Source organism: Podarcis bocagei (genome assembly GCF_964188305.1).
Source record: "Podarcis bocagei genome assembly, chromosome: 9".
Classification (NCBI taxonomy): Eukaryota; Metazoa; Chordata; class Lepidosauria; order Squamata; family Lacertidae; genus Podarcis; species Podarcis bocagei.
In genome coordinates this window covers 18,833,330-18,854,675 of record NC_138134.1, presented here as the reverse complement: position 1 = coordinate 18,854,675, position 21,346 = coordinate 18,833,330, and the positions used below count along the sequence as shown (strand labels likewise).

Here is a 21,346-nt window from a genome sequence, read left to right as displayed (position 1 = left end):
TATCCAGACCCTTAAAAAAAAGTTTATCAGCTTCAACACTTCAAAGAAAGAGGAAAAACTAAGAAAATGTCTGATTCTTTCTGTAATATCTATTCAACATAACAATATCCAACATCTTTCCCCTTGGAAGTAAATTATCTTTAGCATTGACAGTAATCATCTGTCTTTCAGATACTGAAACTATCCCATAATCTGCTCCACTGACTGCCGATGCGCTTCAAAGGAGTCAACAGTAGCTTGCAGAGCTGATCTAAGGGGCAGGGACTGGGAGATAGCCAATGACATAAACTGACAGAACTTAGAGAAAATGAGATTTGCTACCAAGGTCAGCTACCGGCAAATGGTACAGAACTAGATAAATGCCTTAGAATCCATGCTCATTTCAGGCAAGAAAGAACACGTGGTCAAATTTAATAATCAAATATCAGTATACTAAAAGAAACAAAAAATGAAAACATTATCTTCCTTTAATGTACAGAGAAATTTGTACCAAGGCCACACCTAAGGAGTATGTGCATATATTTTATATAGTGATGTGCACAGCTACATTTGGCTTCGAAGTGCAGCATGAAATTGTAAAGTCTGCTTAGAAAGATGCAGATTAAATCAGACATTTGCATGGAATAGGACCTTTGGTGATGCACAACACACATTTAAAAATAAACCAGCTTTAAAAGTAGCGTAGAGCTGTTTCTTCTACTTACAGAGCAAATCAATAGGTATACTGTTGTGGAAAGCTAAGACAGAGGCTGGATCTAGACACATCAAAAAAGTGTTTCAGTTAAACACGTTGTAAACTTTATAAAGGGAAATCACGATGTCATCTGGTGTCACAGTATTATAACACATATAAAGCTCTTTTTCTCTACAAACGTAGATGAGTCCAGAGAGAATGACAGGCAAATGACAGGGACCTACAGGCCATTGCACTTTTGGCAGTGTAACCTCTGACACAACTCAGTTGAGTTGGAATGATAAGCAGAGAATGACCATGAACATTCCAACTGTTGGACAGCCTCAACTGGTAGTTTTGCATCTTTGCATTCCATGTTACTCACACAGTATAATAAAGCCACGTTATACACAGAAAAGCAGAGTACCTTTTTATTCATGGTTATTCATTGTTTGTCTGGAAACATTAAAGACTAATGTCTCAAAAACACATTAAAGCTGCAAGTCCCAAAACTTTGGGTAGGATCAAACATTAGCCATATTCAGAGTAGACCCATACACCAAGTACGACAAATGTTAGATATCACTCACTGTGATGTTCTTTATATCAATATTTATATCAACAGATTTACTAGCAGCAGTACCCGTTGCACCAACTCTCCAATATAATTGACTTATTTGTCTTATGAGTAAAAATGCTCAAAATAATTGAGTTATCAAATTCACATCAAGCGCAAGTTACAAGAACAGTGGCCCAAGGTGGGGAAGCATATTGAGTAGGAGATAGGTATACATAATACTACTGAACACAACTTAGGAAGAACTAGAGTCAAGTAATTTGCATCTATAACTGGCATTTTATCATAATTATATTATTGTGAATGACTAATGCTAAGGCGAACTACACTTGGGGTGAGCCCCCTTTCAGACAGCACCAAAAAGGGGTAACAGGAACCATTAATTACATCATAAGGTACATGGCTGAAATTGGTACCACTTGATAAAAAACTTCTTTCTCTGGAATTATATAAATAATTCCACAATTCTTTTACCATATGATGTCCCCCCCCCCCACACACACTGGCTTTTGAACTAGAACGGGTAATCCTTCAGATACCTGGTCCTAAGCTGTGAAGGGTTTTAAAGGTCAAAAGCAGCACTTTGAATTTGGCCTGGAAAGCCTGGGAGCCAATGAAGATGGCAGAAAGTACTGGTATGAAATATCATACTTCATACTTTCCGTCATGCTTATCCACACATCCCTGCTAACTAGTGTTGGTGCCGACCTTTAAAGCCCTAAATGGCCTCGGCACAGTATACCTGAAGGAGCATCTTCACCCCCATCATTCTGCCCAAACACTGAGGTCCTCCTTTGAGGGTCTTCTGGCAGTTCCTTCACTACGAGAAGTGAAGTTACAGGGAACCAGGCAGAGGGCCTTCTTGGCAGTGGCACCCTCCCTGTGGAATCCCCTCGCATCAGATGTCAAGGAGATGAACTACATAACTTTTAGAAAACATTTGATGGCAGCCCTGTATCGGGTAGTTTTTAATGTCTGATGTTTTTATATGAACTGGAAGCCGTCCAGAGTGGCTGGGGAAACTCAGCCAGATGGGTGGGGTATAAATAATAAAATTATTATTATTATTATTAAGCACATTTAAACTACTGTACTTGCTCAGTTATAAAACTGAGTAAATACCCTTGGAGAGGTCACACTCCCCCAGTCTAGGTTACTTCACAGATTTGATGTGAATAGTTGAATAGTTTTAAAGGACTTCATGTTTTAGAAGTGCTACTGAATATAAGGGGGAGGGAGAGAAAAATAATAAACTACATTAAAGATTGAAATATACATAGCAAAAGGCTAAGTAGAATCTATCAAAGTTGCCCATTTGTAAAAGTTAAATGTGACATTTGCGAGTACACTAGTGAAAACAAACTAGTAAAATACCATCCTTTGCTAAGGTTATGAATGAAATAAGGGGATAGCTTATCTGCTAAATATTCTCACTACACAGCTGGTTTAACAGAATGTTCCTGACTCAATGTAAAAAGAATGCTTCAAACTGATGGCAGAGACACAGCATCCTGAATCTAGGCCGTATGAATGTCACTTCATTGTTGTTAGTGAAAGAAAAAAAGTGCAGCTACAATCAAACCCTAGCCAGCATTGCAACACCATTCTGCCAGCTAAGCAAGCCTTTAAAAACAACAACAGTGAGATGAAGCAGTGTTTTGAGTGTATACATTCAAGCATACATACTCATAGAAGGGATATCATAAAAAACCAAAAGTACATTGGGATTTCCTTTTGTAAGAAGAAATCTCATTGACTGAAGTAGCTGGAGACAGTCTCTCAAAATGTAGCTATAGCACTAATTATATCGCATTGTCATTCTGTGTAAATTATACAATAGAAAATGCCACACTGTACCCCATTTAAAAGGAACATTTGTATTTTAAAAAGCACTCACTACTGAGCAACCATTAGGAATTTCAGGGAGCTACATTACCACCAACAGGATTCCATTACATATAGTTTTCAAATAAGTAAAATAAGTACTTTGCTATTATAGTGTAATGTACAGAATAGAGCAAATGAATAACCTGGTTTAGAAAATTATAGCCTAAATAAGCATAATAATGTAAAGTATTCAGGATGAGCCAATCCCAGTCTTGAAGAAACCTCCCTGAACTTAATGAAACCAAACTGTTGACATTTTGAATCTCAGATAAACCAAAGAAAAAAAGACTGACCAAATGGAACCATATAGACCCATAATATATTTCAAGGTCACTGGAAGGAGAGATGTCAAGGAAAGTAGAATAAAGCAAAACCAGAAAAAGTGGAATAGTCTTCCTTAACTCTGATAACCAACATGAAGGATAATGCACAGAATCTTCTAATATTATAGTAGATTGCAAAGGTTAGCACTTTGTTCCAAACCTCATCAAGGCATACTGAGAGGAAGCTGTAGGAAATAAATTGCATCCATTCCAGAAATTATCCACATCTCCCTAAGGTGACCTATCTCACAGCAAGAACCACTACTATGTAATATTTCTCCACTGCTCATAGAGGAAAGAAACTATTAAGACCTGAAATCCCAGTGATACAGAATACTGTTTTATAGCTTAAGAACAGTTCTATTTGACCAGAAAAAAGATCCATCCAGGATAACCCATAAGTGATCACAAGAGACCTAAATTTATAGGCAGCTGTGCAATCAGTAAATAACTTGCATTTGGTATATACTTATGAGGGGACATATATAATATGGACTATTTAAAGAACCGCAAGCAGCCTCAGCATATTTATCAATTCGCAACCCAAAGCATACCTTAAAGAAAATAGCAAAAGTTTCAAATATATGTTTAACACACCTCAAGACAGAATATATATACATCAGGAACATCTTTCAGTTGTTTCAAATCTCCTTTGGGTTGTTAAAAGGAATACATTTGAGCTTTGTTCATATACAAACTGAAAGCAGATATTTAAAATGTTACTAGCTTCTACTATAACCATGAATCACTTTTTTACTGTTTTCAACTTACTCTGTATCCATGATCTGCAATTCTAACATAGCCTGGCACATGTGAATGGTTAAAAATAAGCTACTAAGCGACCTGTTGAATGTTTAATGTTATATAACCTACAAGGCTCAATGAGCATTACCAAAGTTGGTATTTGAATATATTCAAACTGAATATCATTCTACACAATGTACTGCTGGAGTAAGTTAAATAAAAGGAAAATTATTTGAAACAAATTATAATTGATTCTAGAAAAGGAAAGCTTACCTCCAAGTTTTGAAAAAGCTCTTCTTTCTAAGGTTATTTCATGTTGCCATGCAATGGTTATTTGAAAATTGCCAATATATACATCACAGATAACAATATAGAAGTGTCAGACCCATGTTCTGTGAACTAAACTATCATCCAAAAGAGATAAACTGAGTCAGAGATTCTAAAACTTTCTGAACTCTGTCCTGACTTCCCACGTTGCTGATTTCTACTCTCACCTACTCATACTTAAAAGGGCCAACCACCTCTTTCAAACATGAGAGATCCTTGCATGCAGTCATGTACAAATAGTATGTTGTTCTACAAGAAGATCTGTGAATGAGGGACTAATTTCCAACTTTGTCACCAGAAGAGGATTTCTCTGACAGACTCCTAAAACCATTTACAAAAAAATCTGCAGCAAAAACAGCAAAGCAGCAGTTTTTTCTTGATCCCTCTTCCTCTCCAAAATTATGTTTGGACAATTTGTTTCGTGACAGCATTTATGCTGTCAGGGGGCATTCAATTCCTGCTAAAGGGAATGGTAGGCTCCATCTGCTTCAGGATGACAGACATCCCAGGAACCTTTGAGTGACCATACACCCAGGTAGGGGCCCATCCTATAATTTGGGAATCACCAAGTTAAGGATTAGAGTTTCAGGCTTTTTAGCTAGAAACCTACTTTTGCTCACTTGAATTAGTTTGTCTAAATGCACAGCAAAAAGCTGGGATTCATCTATAGAATGTTTAACAATGAAATTTTCTTTGCTTATTATGGATAAATTACATTGACTAAACAGTTCACTTGTAAGTATGTTAATGTGGAACTTATTTATGGTCTGCAGGCCTCTGATTTTGCTTCAAAAGCATTTTGTGCTGAAGGGAACTATGGAATAGTACTGAGCAGTTCTGCTGCAGAGCCTAAGATCTAGAAACTGTCACCTCTATTTTTGCAAAGAACCATTCCAAATGAAAGCAAAAAGCCTACCCACCCCCATCTCCCATGCACACACAGAGTTAGAAATTAAAGATAACGTTTTGGAGGGTTTTGCATGGGAACTAGGAAGCAGATATTCTAGTTGCCTGTACTTATCTATCTCTCCCATTTGTCTTACACAAAATACTCTGTCTTTCAGCAGCTTAACATTCAAGAATTAGCATGCAAGGAGGAACACCCATGATGTAGCTGTCTCAGTCAAGATAATATACTTACAGCTGCTGCTCCATGACTTCAGCAGGGATTTAATGTTAATTTCAAAAAGCACAGAATCCTGGAGGCTCAACATCATGTCTCAGAGAGCTGCTGCAGCAGCACCGGCAGCTACAGTTTTGGTGGTATGGCTTTCCTAACAGTCATCCTTTTTTGCTTGCAGGCAACAGAGTTTTGGCCCACAGCATCAGCGCTTCATTACCATGCAGTCTCCGAGTGACGCACAACTATAGTAGAAATGCTGCTGAATGCAGATGAACTCTCCAGTATGGGGGAAAAAAAGCTTACACGCTTGTCAAGACAGGATGCCCTTCAGGATCCTCATATTTCTCAGTGCTGACACAAATCAATCCCACACACCAGAAACAAAAATAGAAGAAAGCTATTCAGATATTAGCTGTTAGTTAGTCACCTTGTTGTTAGTAAACACAGGCCAGTGAGAGTTTGGAACTTTAGGTACAATTTATTGCAGGAACTCTAATAATAAAAAGGATAGTGGGAAAAAGAACTTTGCCTACTTGCAAACTGAAAATGAAGTATTATGCTCTATTAGATTGTACTCTATTAGACACCAACATCAGGACTGCTTCCCCCGGCATAAATGTATAGTAATGCATTCTTTCTATTCCAAACAGTCTGAACACAAGCAGAGACTTCTCAACATGCCCCTGAAAATGCAGAGTACAACTTCCTGCTTAATCTATTGGAGATTATGACAGCTAATGGAATGGGAGGGGCACTGTAACCATGCTATGAGCTTTCTAAAAGTACTTAATGCAATATTTCATATCTCATTTTCTAAACAGTGCCCACTTAGGAGAGAAAGAAGTCACAGAAGAGGCAGATACTGTATTTAGTTCACCTCCATACAGTATCAACATTTATTGTTACTTTGTCCCCACAAAAACAGACAAAAGCAATTCTGAAAGAAGGTTAAAATGTAATCATAGATTTCATTTGGCTCCTTGTTTGAGAACTCGGAATACAATATATATATATTTTCCCAAAGTAACTTAAAATACAGCCATGAGGCACTCAATATTACATTGAACAAAAATAATTATAGGCTTCAAAATAAAATCCTTATAACCAAAGCACAGATATTTGAAAAATCACAACCACATGAGGTAGGCAATGCCTAGATGACAAATTATTTGTTTAGTAAATTATCAATTAATCCCTAACTTGCTTCTTCCTCCAGAGAATGGAGCAGAAGTAGGTTCCATTATATGGTTAAAAAGAGGCAACAACTTTCCATACAATACCAAAGTTGTGGAACACGCTGTCTCCCGGCCTCTTAAGCGAGATGAGCACGCAACCCCAGAGTCGGACACGACTGGCCCGTACGGGCAGGGGTACCTTTACCTTTACCTTTTAGGTGTTCTAGCACGGGTCACGTGGCCAGCGTGACGAAGCTGCTCTGGCGAACCAGCACCAGCGCAGCGCACGGAAACGCCGTTACCTTCCCGCTATAAAGCAGTACCTATTTATCTACTTGCACTTAGGGGTGCGTTCGAACTGCTAGGTGGGCAGGAGCTGGGACCGAACGACAGGAGCTCACCCCGCCGCGGGGATTCGAACCGCCGACCATACAATCGGCAAGTCCTAGGCACTGAGGTTTTACCCACAGCGTCACCCGCATCCCTTGCTACAACACCTATTTCTCAATATTATAATGGATGTGAGAAATGGATCTGTTACAGGGGAATAGTCCTACTGCTTAAGCAGGGGATATATGACTAATTGTGGGGGTGGGGCAGAGAAATGCATTATCTCCAAAGGAGCAAAATCAGTCTGTTAATTGGTTCTTGGCTTAGAGTGACCAATTGATAAGACACTCTAGGAACTAGAACAACATGCTGAATTGTAGCCTCGCCTATTGGTGTGGGTTGTTTCTGGCTCTTTTTGTGATATGTTTGTAAACTGCCTTGACACACATGTAAAAGATAAATAATAAATTATGAAATAACAATAAATAAATACAGAATCTCTGGAGAAATCAGTTAATATTTCTACACCTCTACATCGCTTTAGTGTGCCTGCCAAAAACATAAATTCAGATAGATATCAGTTTGGCTATATCAGCCTTAGACTTAGCTACAAGTTCCATTTACCTGTACAGTATGTGCACTAGATGGTTTGTTTTAAAAGGGCATAACTCTTCCAGTCAACCTACAACTTCTATGGGATTGCTTGTAGCTATCTGGAGTTTATTTGCTAGCCCATACAGTTTTTATGGTTAAACTCGTTGCCTGGTTGATGCACGTTGCTGAGGCCCCACAACTCCACCACATACTAGCTTTAAAATTTGTCCAGCTCCATTTAAAACACCCTGTTTGTTTGCCTCATAGCTCAGAGGCTGGGCTTTCCTTCAGTAAAATCCAGAGTGCTCAAGTATTTCCATATATGTGCAAGTTGCATAAGCCATGAAAAAGTCCATGGCAAGGTAACAGGAGCTGCTACTATCAGATTATAATTAATAGAGATCTGAGCACAACAAAGTTTGAGCCACAGTGGACATAAGATTTAAGATTTTTTTTTAGCATTTCCTAGTAGGTATAGAAACAATTCTGAGTACATTACTGACGGCAGTGGTGCCACTTTATGAAGGTGGACTGTTCTCAGGAAATATACTTTCAAAAGCTTATACATCCCATTTCAGGTATCATGGATGGCAGATAGAGTGGGTTGTCAATAAAATACACATTGCCAAAGTACAATTGAGGGAATTGCACAATATACTTTACATCACTGTTTGCAGTGTTCCTCAAGAGACTTACTGTGAGACACCAACAAAAAGCAATCAGGACTTACAGACTCAGGTTGCTAGCCACACCCTTGCCAATCTGACTAAATTTGTTACCTATCGGGCAGCACTGCCCATAACGGTAGCTGGAAAGATTAGGAATAGGTTTATGTACCTTTGCAACAGCCAGAGGTGAGACACTACACTGTTAACTGTCCTGAAGTTAATTTTTCCCCTTTGTACTTTGTTTATAATGCTACAGTTGTAACAACTTATGGCCAAAACGAATACATTGACTGATATTTTCAAAGAGTACAAGGAGATCAAGAACGGAGACCCAATGTTTGTAGATACTGTTTGTAACTAAAAATGAATCTACAAAAATAGGTAACGCATCATGCTTAGTTCTTCCCACGGCATCTTCCCTTCATTATTATTTTTACAGATGGCCTTAAGTTTTTTTGCACAAGTAGTCTGAATTTTGAAGACAGTTACCAATGACATCAATCTAATAGGTGAACAAATCCTTTTAGCATATGTTTTCAGTCCAATATTCCTTTCTAATTAAGCACTACCCTGTTATCTGTTTTAAGAAGACCACATCACTATTATCAATTCCATATAATCCTTAGGTACAAATTATTCTTTTTTTAATTTATACAACAGAACAATACTTGGTTGAAGTTGCACAGGTATCTCCCTTTATGAAACAAATAGGAATAAAATTCCATTTTCTTATCATTGTTACAAGTTTTTGCAAAAGATCAGGTTTTCACCAATACCTATGTCAGTAAGTGCAGGTTATAAATCTAAATTCAGCTTTCATAAGACCATCAGCAGCAACTTCCCATTGCTTATCAGTAAGCTATTTGTACACAGAACAAGCAGTCTAATACTGTACTTATTCAAGTTTACATAACTTTACTACAAATATCGTAACACGTACAGCTATCTCCTATTAACAAGCCTTTTAGGTTGGGTTATATTTCACATTTAATCATTACCTGTGTCAGACCCCCATCTTCTATTAACATCCCACTGGTAATTCAGCAGTTCTCTGCGTGTGCTAGAAGAGCACTTCATTCCATTATCAGGATACAAAAATAGAAATAAGCAGATAATTTAAAGAGGATTCAGCTGCTGTCTACTATTGTAAAAAGCATGATTGTAGGATACTATAATCTGCATTTCATAAATGCCTACCTCACACAGTTCTGCAATAGTAGTAATGGAAACGATTTGGAGAAATTTCTAATGACATAGCCAGTTGGCGGCATTTAAACAGACCAAATAGAGAATTAATCTTCAACTGTAGGATTAGAGTACTTTATGCCTGTTATCTCAATTGCTCAACCAAGCTAGAGTACATCCAACATAAATGTTAAAAGACCTCTTTCATTTCAACTGCTGCAGATTGCCACCTGCAGTCTCACTGTGTTACAGTAGCATCACTTCAATCTAACTGATTATCAGTACTTTCAATTTTAACTATGTTTAACAAGAAAACTAAGCTGCCAGTGAACCTCACACTAAATTATTTTTATGTGGAGTGCTGGCTGTGACTCTAAAACTTACACACCCACCCCAGTTCCTTAAATCGAATTAGAGGCAGTTGGTTGCTTGAATTTCAGCAAGTAGAAGATGGTAAATTGAATCAAAGCACAAATATGTCTGCATTTAGTAATAACAAATTTTAAAAAATCACAATGGCTAGACAACACCATGTTCACAAGCATAGCTTAAGCTTTTTGAATTTGAGAAGATAGTATGATAAAATTAATGATGCATTAGAGTTACCTGTCCACACCAAAATAAACTTCCCTCCAAATAGAGCATTTACTCAAGAACTGATACACACCTCTTTTTCACAGTTAAAGTGATGCATAATTTCTGTCTAGGCCGTTCTACTTAAAATACAAAACATGTTGGCTTCACAAAGCTGCAAAAGTGTAGTGACTGAGCTACAAATCAAAAATCCCTAGTTCTAATCTTACCTTTTCTTTCTTGGACCATGCTCTCTGCTTCCTTGAGGAAGGACTTCTGGCAAGAGACAGGTCGCACATTACAGTGGTTGGCAAGAATGTGTTTGCTAAGAGTCTCATGAACCTGATTAGGAGAGCTTTAAACTAAATCCTGAGGGGGAAGGGGAGGCAATATTACAGATGACAGGGGACCACCTGGTACTTGGGATAATAGCTTCATTGATGCTTAGGAAACTGAAGTGGTGCTACAGAAACTTGCTAATGGGCAAAAAACCTACAATATGACTTGTGTCTGGAATGTAGAAATTAAGAGGTATACAGTGGTACCTCGGGTTAAGTACTTAATTCGTTCCAGAGGTCCGTTCTTAACCTGAAACTGTTCTTAACCTGAAGCACCACTTTAGCTAATGGGGCCTCCCGCTGCGCCACTGGAGCACGATTTCTGTTCTTATCATGAAGCAAAGTTCTTAACCTGAAGCACTATTTCTGGGTTAGCGGAGTCTGTAACCCGAAGCGTATGTAACCTGAAGCGTATGTAACCCTAGGTACCACTGTATTAACTCTGTTCTTATCCTGAAGCAAAGTTCTTAACCTGAAGCACTATTTCTGGGTTAGCGGAGTCTGTAACCCAAGCATATGTAACCTGAGGTGTATGTAACCCAAGGTACCACTGTAATCTGTTCAAAAGGAATAGACCAAACAGTAATGGTCTAGCAGCATTATATGTAAAGGGTGTGTGCACTTGTGAAAAGATCCATGGCCTGCACTGCTGTGGTTGGACTAGATGACCCTTGGGGTCCCTTCCAACTAGACAATGCAGTTATTCTATGGCCTAGAGCATGGAAGGCAAGCTGAGAGTATATAGGGAAATATTGTAGGAGAGAAAACAACAGTGACCTTACTGTGGGTGTCTGTTACAGACTTCCAAGCCAGACTGAGGACTTGAATGATGCCTTCCTAGGGTAGATTGCCAAACACTCAAAAAGGAGAGCTACTGTAGCCATGAGAGATCTCAACTGCCCCAATATCTGTTGGAACTCAAACTTTGCTAAGAATGTAAGGTCCAACTAATTCCTCCATTGCCTCCCTGGCAATTTCATTTCTCCAAAGGTGGAAGAAGCAACAAGGAGGTCATCTATCTTGGACCTGGTCCTCACAAACAGGGAGGAACTGATTGACAAAGTGGAAGTACTGGGAACCTTGGGAGGAAGTGATAATGTCCTTGGGTTTCATGATACAGAGGCAAGTATTAGATTACATGAGAGCTCAACAACAGAAGGTTAAGTATTGGAAAGTGTCAGTTACCGTATGTTTATTTCAACTGCTTAGAAAGATCATGGTTAATGTGGAAGACTGGAATTTATCATGAGGTTCCTAACATAAACCTGTGCTGCAATAAGTACTAGATACCTCCCTTCCATATTGTTAAGAATGTTTGCCATTTCAATAGTATATTAAATTCATTTAGACAAGAAATGCATTCTTGAGATATTTTCACAGAAAAGAGAAGAGAAAGCATAGGGGTTTGGTCACCTGTATTTTTATAATAGGATGGATTATTTTGGCAAAAGAATGGAGAAAATCTTGGCACCAACTATTAGAAGTATGAAAACCATAAATGTGGAATATTACACTGATGAACAAAATTACTTGCTATAAATTTATCTGGAAAGAAAACCAAAACTACAAACTGGATCACCAGAATCAGTTGAGACTAAAATAAGTAATTATTCATAATATTAGCTATAATATAAAAAGGAAACAATGAATGGTCTTAAAAATGTGTAACTGGGATTTTACTGGTCCTTATGTTGGACACTATTTTTTTTTTATTGTTTGACATTTTTCAAGACATACCAAATGAGCTCAAATACAGAAAAAGAAACACTCACTGGATTTCACACAGAAATCTCATGCTATGAGGAACAATGTAACCAAACCATCAACTAATTCCACATTTAAGGGTCAAAGTCATCACAAGCTGTCATCCTCAAATGTGGCTTCATACCAAGAAAAAGGGTAGGGAGAAAAAAGACAAAATAGAATAGAATATTTCAAGTTGGACACGGCTACTATGATCAGGCAAGACATGAAGCTGGAATTCAAGCACAAAGATACCCAATAAAGCAATAGGATCATGAGTTGCATCCAACATGGCAAGATTACATCTTTCGCATTAGTCATGCAACATTTCTTTTTACTATATTTACAACAGTCCAGCAAAATGTGCAGATATACATTTTAACGGATCTCAATTCTATCCATGAATTGGACAAAATGATATTTCTACAGTAAACAATACAGAAACCTTACAATGTCAGAAAACTATCTGCAGCATTTTTAAATATCATGGTCCAACGTGGAAAATCTAAGCTGACCAATAAAAACACTTTTTTATAAATTACACTTGCCTTGAACTTCAAAAACTTACAGAGATACATACTGTAATTAGGATGCAAAAGATGAGTGTCACCTTCTATAGTCTGCCCTAAGGAGAGCAGGTTGGTACGTGTCATTTTCAGCAGCTTTGGAGAACTTTCACAAATAGTACTTCCAACATCCAAAACAACATCTCCTGACATGACGGAAGGCACCATTTTTTTAAAGAAATCCATGCTCGAGTTTTACCATTCCCAGAACATTGATTAAAGCCTCCAGTTTAGCTGCACGAAGTGCAAGTCCAGGTTCTTGTGCAAACTTCCTTGAAGAGACACTAAAAGCAGCCTGTGTACTACTTTGCATAATGATGTCATCCAACAACTGGGTGGTGCTCAAACACCAGCAAACCAGCTCCTAACTGGAAAGTTTTAAAGCCATATGTTTCACTGACTGAAACAACTCAGTCATTAGATATACCCTTAAACTGGTAATTAATAAACTAATAAATTTAACAAAATTATTGCTTTAATGATTCATAAACATGCCATGTGCACACACACACAAGCTTATTTCTATCCAATTAGCTGGAAGTTTTCATTTTATCTTGTAAAGGGAGGAGTATGCATCTGCACTCACCGATAGCAGTTATCACTGTGAAAAGTCTGCCAGTTACCAGTTTACAACACCACATAGTCTGGATCAGTTCAGCTTGTGACATGACTGAGTAGAAACAGCTTTTTAAAAAAGCTTAGATTATTTGCCTGAAGCGGAATAATGCTAGTGAAGAATTTAAGTCACAAAGCTTTATATAAAAAGGAAGCAGAAATTTGTTTTCTGCAACAGTTCTTTATTCAAAGATGTCATTTATGTGGAAGTAAATGAAACACGTGCACAGCTTTTATTTCTATACCATCTTGATTTTCAAAGGTATTGGCAAAACAGTGCACAACACTACATTATAACAAATAATTTCAACGAACAGCAACACTGAAGGCGATTTCTTTAAAGAATTTTTCCTAAACATTTCCAACTCCTTAAGAGATAAGCAGAACTGCAGCAAGATCTATGGCAGTCTGACCAGTATATGAAAATGAGCTTATTAAGCACCATTTTTACACAAATAGCTTTTTTATATGTTTTCATGTAAAGCCTCTTTACAAAACTAGCCTTGCTCGCCTCATTTGCTACTATGAATTCTCTCCAATATCCACAATTGGTCTATTCAAGGTAGTTCACTCATAGACGATTAAGGAAATACATGACTTCAGGACTACTATTCTACTCCCCCCCTGCCCAACACACACAGAGAGGTTTTTTTTACCTTACTCAAAGTTTAGACTATCTGTACTGAGGTTAGATTCAGGCATGCTGGCATCACACTTGAATCATCTTTTAAAAGTGTATGAAAAGTCAGAAAGCAGAAGGAATGAACTGTTTGCTCATACTTCGAGTTTGTCAACAAATGATGAATTCTTGTATTAGCCAGTGAGGGCAAATTTATAGCAATTTCCTTCCTGCAAGTACACTTCGTTGGTAAATATTGCTAAGAGGAAACCATAAAAAAAAAATCAAAATGAAACTATTGCATTAAGCAACAATATATAAGCAACAAATCTTCAAAATGCTCCTTGTTCCATGTAATTGCACATTTTTTGTTAAATTCATGCTACAGACATATACACATTCAGATACATAGGGGATGGCATCTGACTAAGTTACGTTCAGAGTAGACCAACAGAAATCAATGTACTTGGGCATAAATTATTTCATATATACACACTTACCACCGTTTCAGTCAGAAAGCATCTAACTGGAGTTACAATTGTTGGGATGGCTAGTTGAGCTGAACTTTGTGATACACACCATCACAGAGGAAGACAAGAATTTTAGCTAAGGAGAAATAAAATAAAACTAAATTACTACCTGCACTGAAGTAAGAACATTGCATTTATTCATTTTATTTTATTTTTAAGGTAACTGCCATCAAATGCACAAAGTTAGGTGAACTTCAGTACAAAAATGTGTTCAAGCCAGGGCTCCATCTCTTAAACTATTAATCACCCTTCATTCTATAGCTACTGAAATTCACACATTCAGAATACAGGAATAGGTACTTGAAAGAAGAAGCGCTACTGGCTGAATGTCTTTCTTACATTTGGATCCACATATGTTGCACAGTTATCTTTTTTCTGATTGATTTTTTTTAAATTTATAGCCTTTAGTTTGTATCAGTCTTCCCAACCTAGTGCCCTTCAGAAACTTTGAACTGCAATTCCCATCATTCCCAGCCAGCATGAACAATGATCAACAAGGCTTCACCCTAAACATCTAGAGGGCATCAGACTGGTTTGGAAGATTGCCTGTATTTGACCATAACAAAAATTAAACAAATTTCAAGCAGAAGCCAACATCCATCATCATGCAAGTAGACTTCTGCTTCCTGTCTTCCTGCTGCAGTCAACTACACCCTTTGCAAATCTGTTAGTGTCTGGAGCAGATATTGAGCGGGGAGAGGCATTCATTCTGCCAACAATGTTCATTTCGCTGTCGACATTCCACTAGAAAGTTTACATTATTTTCCTGCTAGATAATTTTAAAATATTTTATTCATATACAATGTTAGTAGCATTCAAACAAATTGTATGAAACTGAGAAACCACTCAAGTTTATGGTCCCAAGAATAATATACCCGAGCACACACCATCCCATTCAAACTTCGAGGAAGGACGTTTGTCTTCCACTCTGAGACCCTTCTACAAAAGCTAGAAGTTACCAACACCAAGAATGGATATGAGTTAGTGACAATTCCACTACTTCAGCCTGCCCTTGAAGGGACTCTACCCTTGCTTGAGTTAACCTGCTTATGGCAAGCCCCAGATTACCTAACACTACTGAGTTCACAACCAGGCAGTGCAACTATTGAAGTCCAAGGGCAGGGATTCTGCTTCCACGTATGCAGATATAAGGTGATCCTGCAACTCTTGCAGCTCTTGCAAAAGAGGCTTTGGGGGAAGGTCGCCCCAGCTGTTCCTGCCACCTGCTATGCTGCTGAACCCCGGGACAGTCCATTCTTTCACCAAAAAACAAAACAAAACAACAAGTCTGTCAAGAGCAAGGCCAAAAGGCTATGAAATGTACAAGGTAAGCTGTAGTACTGTCAGATTTCTATGCAGAGTCCAAACAGAGTTGACCTCGTGCACATCAGCAATCAAATATAATACTATGTTTCCTGCTCTACAAATTTAACACCTATAGAGGGACAATAGTGACAGATGTATCACCAACTTAACATGGGGGAATGGAATTTGCTAATAAATTCTATGCCGGCAATTTCATGCTACCTCTATTGTCTTTATTGGAATATGGTAAATGAATCCAGCAGCAGAGTATTGAGAGACTGAAACGTTACCCAATTTCTGAATGTTCCCATTTTAGTTAAATCCATGTTCACTGCATAAAGGCTGACCTGTCTGCCCTATCTAAACAGTAGGAGGGCATTTTTTGGCAGGTAAGGTGATATGTAGTTGAATGAACCAATGATTAAATTTATCAAGTCCAGTGTTCCCTGACCAAATATTTGGGGTGGGGAAATCTTAGGATCTTAGTCTTCTGAGTCAGCGTTCAACTGCCAGATTGTTGCCCAGCCCTCTAAATCTCTAGTTCTGGATTATATTAATTGCCTTAATTCAACAGTGTCTATCAGAACTTTTATCTCCAGACACAACCATCACATTTCAAAACAAGCGTAAGGAAAGGACAGAAACATATTAGTTTTTAAACACTTTTTTAAAAGATGGGGAAAGCTTCCAAAATATGGCTACATTCTGTTTTTGTAAAGTCATCCAACTGTTTCCAGTTTTCTCAGGTTTAGTTGCTAAAACCTCACAACAAAATAGACTATAACAGATTATTTGTTTACCTCAGAGATCAAAGCAAATTACTTATACTGGCTCCAGGAAAACAGCCATCAGATTCCAAAGAACTCTTAATTTACAATAATAAAATCAAATAAAATGTTGTTTTGTAAGGATTCTTTTCTATTTGTATCAGTTGTCTTAAAAAAAATCCACTGTGTCATAACTTGGGATTTTAGCTCTGGACATTACTTCACCATGCTGATTCATTTATTGTGTTTTATAAAATATTCCATGTTATCCAATGGAATATGTTTAATTATATTCAATTTTTTATTTTCCATGTCATAAGACTTGAATTTCACTTTGACAGAACGTGAGTAATCCTCTTTGTAATTCTAACCTTATCCCCCAATTTCAGATGCAGAAAGCTGGGAGATGTATTATGCTGATGATTGTAATTACAGATTACAGTATGCCATCTGCTATAAAGGGCTTTATAAACAGTACTGAAATATAAGTATCTCAGCCAAGCTTCACCTGATAAAAATCTGGATCTTTGTGCTGATAAAGCAATGCTCCTTATCTGTAGTCAGATTGGCCAGCATTGTGCTGATTGGACATTTTTAACAAGAACTGCAACTGCATTTAGCGCTCCGAGGATACTGCAAATTTTCCATTCACAAATTAAGAAGAAAATGCAATGTCATGTGGCCTAGTAAACAGAGAATAGCAGCACAGTGGTGGTGAAAATTTAAATGCATGTTGAGACTTAAGAAGGGGAAATAAGACACTCTTGATGGTCCATATCAGAACCTAAAATATAATGAAATATAAATTACTGCAGATTTATTCTCATTTTCCTTGTCCAAGGAGAGTAATGCTTGTCCATGCCCACAGCATTACGAATTTTCTATTCTTAGCATTCTGTAATTTTTTATCAACCCCGTCTGCAGTCTCTACAATACTTTGTATTCTAATTTTGTTTTCAAAATAAAGCCTCCTGTTTTTTTTAAGTGTGCAAATCCTTGAGCTATACAGTGGACACTCATGTCCGCACACGTGCGGGTTACGATCCGACGCTTCTGCGCATGCGGAAAGCGCGATTGCCGAAACCCTGAAGTAACCCATTTTGGTACTTCTGGGTTTCAGCGTGTCCATATCCTGAAAACGTGCAACCTGAAGCATCTGTAACCCAAGGTATGACTGTACTCTCCAAACTGTACCATCACCAGCAGAGGAGCACATGGGCTTGCTGGCATCCTTGGCAAGGAGCTGTGCCAGCACCTTGCCCCCTAATTCCTTGTGCTCTTGCCAAAGGAGCCTGTGAGCCTCGCTCGGCCACCCAGAGCAGCAGACGAGCAGTGCAGGGAGTGCTCAGGATGGGCAGCTGGGCTCCTAGCCGCTCTGAGCCAGAATAGAAAGGCACGATTTTGCACACCTGACCACCAAACATACAAGCTTTTTGTATGGAAAACTGTTAGGTGGGAAAGTTTTAGTGTAACGATTAAACCAAACTCTCACCAATGTCCACTTTTGATTTGTAACTGAACAAAGCGTAAAAACAAAGAACTACCAGTCCTCTAAGCTGGGCTGATGAGGATAGATGATGGATGACTGGTGAAGGACCCTGCATGAGAGGCAGGGAAAAGAGAAAAACTCCCTGGGTGGGAGGCTAGGAGAAGAAATGGAAGCTGAGATCTGGAAACGTCCACCCCAAATTTACAAAGTGATTTGGATTTACTAGGCTTGACTATACAGTGGTACCTCGGGTTACATACGCTTCAGGTTACAGACTCCGCTAACCCAGAAATATTACCTCGGGTTAAGAACTTTGCTTCAGGATGAGAACAGAAATCGTGCTCCGGCGGCATGAGGCCCCATTAGCTAAAGTGGTGCTTCAGGTTAAGAACAGTTTCAGGTTAAGAACGGACCTCCGGAACGAATTAAGTACTTAACCCGAAGTACCACTGTAATCACTACATTTTTCACAGTAAGAAAGTGAATTCTGTTACAAGGCTCAGAGAATACACTAATTTCAAGTTAATTTTTTTTTATTTCTAGTTTTACAGGACCCAAGTTTCAAAGGCACATGGTTCAAAGGAGAATTCTTGGATTTTTCAGTGTTTGTCTAGTCTGGAGGTTATGAGAGATCTGGGCCAGCCAATACGTATTGCCGGTTGAGGCAAAATAGAAAATTGCGCCCCCTATCCCACCTGAGGCAACTGGAGGCAGCCTGGGGAAGCACCAACATGGTGAAGGAGGGGGGAGAGAAAAACCAGGAGGACAGAGAGAACAGGCAGCTCTACCCTTCCTAGGTGATGGTGAATGGTGCGCTCCTCTGGGGGCTTCAGAGTCACACCAGGAAGTGGAGGAGGAGGAGGCAAGTCTCAGGGTGTGGGTAGCTGCTGAGGCTCCTCAGCTGCAGTGGTGGAGCTTCAAGCTCCAGTGGGGGGGCGGGGACGGAGAGCAGGCGGGGGCGTGGCTGGTGTGCATCCTGGGGGCCTGGCACGCCATCTGCAGGGGCGTGGCGCCCAGCACAGGGGGGCAGCCGTGATGGCACCTCATCAGGATCGTGCTGCCAAGGGCGGTGCGCTCCCCCCGCACCCCTGTTCCTCCACCAGTGCTCGGCTGCCACCCTTCCCAACTGTCCCCCGTCTGTTGCCTAAGGCAACTGCAAGAGAAAATTGCCACAACTCTCACTTTATCCAGGAGAGGCTGCAACTCCCGAGGAGTAATAATAATAATTTGTTGTTTATACCCCGCCCATCTGGCTGGGTTTCCCCAGTCACTCTGGGTGGCTTCCAACAAAATATTAAAATCCAGTAGTCCATCAAACATTAAAAGCTTCCCTAAACAGGGCTGGCTGCCTTCAGATGTCTTCTAAAAGTTTGGTAGTTGTTTTTCTCTTTGACATCTGGTGGGAGGGCATTCCACAGGGCAGGTGCCACTACCGAGAAGGCCCTCTGCCTGGTTAAAAATGCTTCATGTCATAGATGCACATTGGGTCCAGCGACAGAGCTGAACACCCATCAATTGTAGGCCTGATCCTTTAGAAGTGCAATCTCATCCAAGATTCTGCATGACACTTGAGGCGGCAGGAGATTCCAGTATTCCAGTACTTGAGGACCTGAAAGAACTGACAAAAGTCTTGAGGCAGTCTGAAGTTCCTTAGCTGATGGATAAAACCATCTTTCTCACTCTGGCCTTGATAAAAAGTAGACAAAAGCAGCACTCAGTTGCCTTTGCAGGATGGAGAAATTTGGAGGCAAGCATTTCTTAAATACAAGCATGTGACTTGAAAAAGTGGCCCAGCTAACATTTCTACCCATTGTAACAGAACAAACTTTCTGCACTCATCCCTTCATCATCCAGTCAGACAGTAATAGTGCTTGTTTGGTACTCTGAAAGCCTCGTATGATGAGCAGCACAGGGCTATGCAGGCACTTCTGAGCCATTTATGTTTCTCTGTACAAACTTCAATAGTTCCAAGCCTCTTACTCTTTAATATCATGACTGTCTTCTTTAAAAGGGGAAAAAAACAATAAATTTACATCTATTTTTATTTGGCCACCAGATGGCAGTGCAAAATACTCCATGAATGAAAGGTAGATCTGTCAACGTACTTCAAGTGTTACCTTATGTTTAATAATTATTTACTTTGAGCCCCTAAAAGCCTAGACTAAAATACACTTTCTGAAATTAGGTTTATGATTTGAGGACAAAGTACTAAAACAAGAGTCTTCAATGGTAGTGCACATGTTTTGCATGCAGAAGGTTGAATCTCCAGCTTGGCCTGACACCCTGGAGAGCTGCTGCCTTAGTTCATAGACCAGAGGTCAGCAAACTTTTTCAGCAGGGGGCCACTCCACTGTCCCTCAGACCTTGTGGGGGGCCAGACTATATTTTGAAAAAAGAAAAAAAAATGAATGAATTCCTATGCCCCATAAATAACCCAGAGATGCATTTTAAATAAAAGGACACATTCTACTCATGTAAAAACACGCTGATTCCCGGACCATCTGCGGGCCAGATTTAGAAGACGATTGGGCCGGATTCGGCCCCCGGGCCTTAGTTTGCCTTCCCATGCAATATATAATACCAAACTACAACAGCTACAATTGCAAATCTACCACTTTTTATTTCCTGTTTTAACTACAAAATGTTTTCAGTATTTGCCCACATGCTTCTGAAATATCTAGGTTACTTTTCCACCCCTAACTAAAGCCTACAATCTCCATGGAACTGCCCTACTCAAGAAGGATAGGTTCTGCTGCAGAATGTTTTTGGTACCACAATAAATGTTTTTAAAGGTTCCTCACTAATACCGTCTTGAGTTTCATAAGAGTTTCCTCTTATTGCTTGTGCTGCACCTGCTATGAGCAAGCAATTCCACATAATGTGCTTCTTCAAGAAGTGAGACAGCGTCACCTATTGTTTGATCCTTGTTTCATGAAATGTGAAATGCTTAAGAGAACTCTTGTGGGATAAACCATGACTAACAGGTATAATTACCACCAATTACCAATTTTCAGGAACACAAAAATAAGCCCAAAAGCAACAGCAACTAAATTCAAAAGGGAGAGAACAAAAATAGAATTAGAGTAATCTTTTAAATGAGAGATCAATTTTAAAGCGACCAAGACTTTTATTTTTAAGTACTTCAGTTTCACTCAAGTAAATCATAGAATCATAATGTTTGGATGTGTCCTTAGA

General features: G+C 39.0%; 1 protein-coding gene across 8 annotated transcripts in view; it reads right to left on the bottom strand.

Moving 5' to 3' along the window:
- FRYL (FRY like transcription coactivator) overlaps positions 1 to 14,666 on the bottom strand; it is a 116,964-nt gene extending 102,298 nt beyond the window's left edge. For 3 of the 8 annotated variants that reach the window (XM_081208546.1, XM_081208547.1, XM_081208550.1), the window contains exon 1: positions 12,841 to 13,079. In XM_081208546.1, coding sequence (XP_081064672.1) covers positions 12,841 to 13,012 — 172 coding nt within the window. In that variant the 5' untranslated portion in view covers positions 13,013 to 13,079. Of the gene's footprint in view, positions 1 to 5,672; positions 5,691 to 12,840; positions 13,080 to 14,560 lie in introns of those variants that run through there. The other 5 variants (XM_081208551.1, XM_081208552.1, XM_081208553.1 and 2 more) reach the window with 4 other exon arrangements.
- Between the last annotated feature and the right edge of the window lie 6,680 nt (positions 14,667 to 21,346).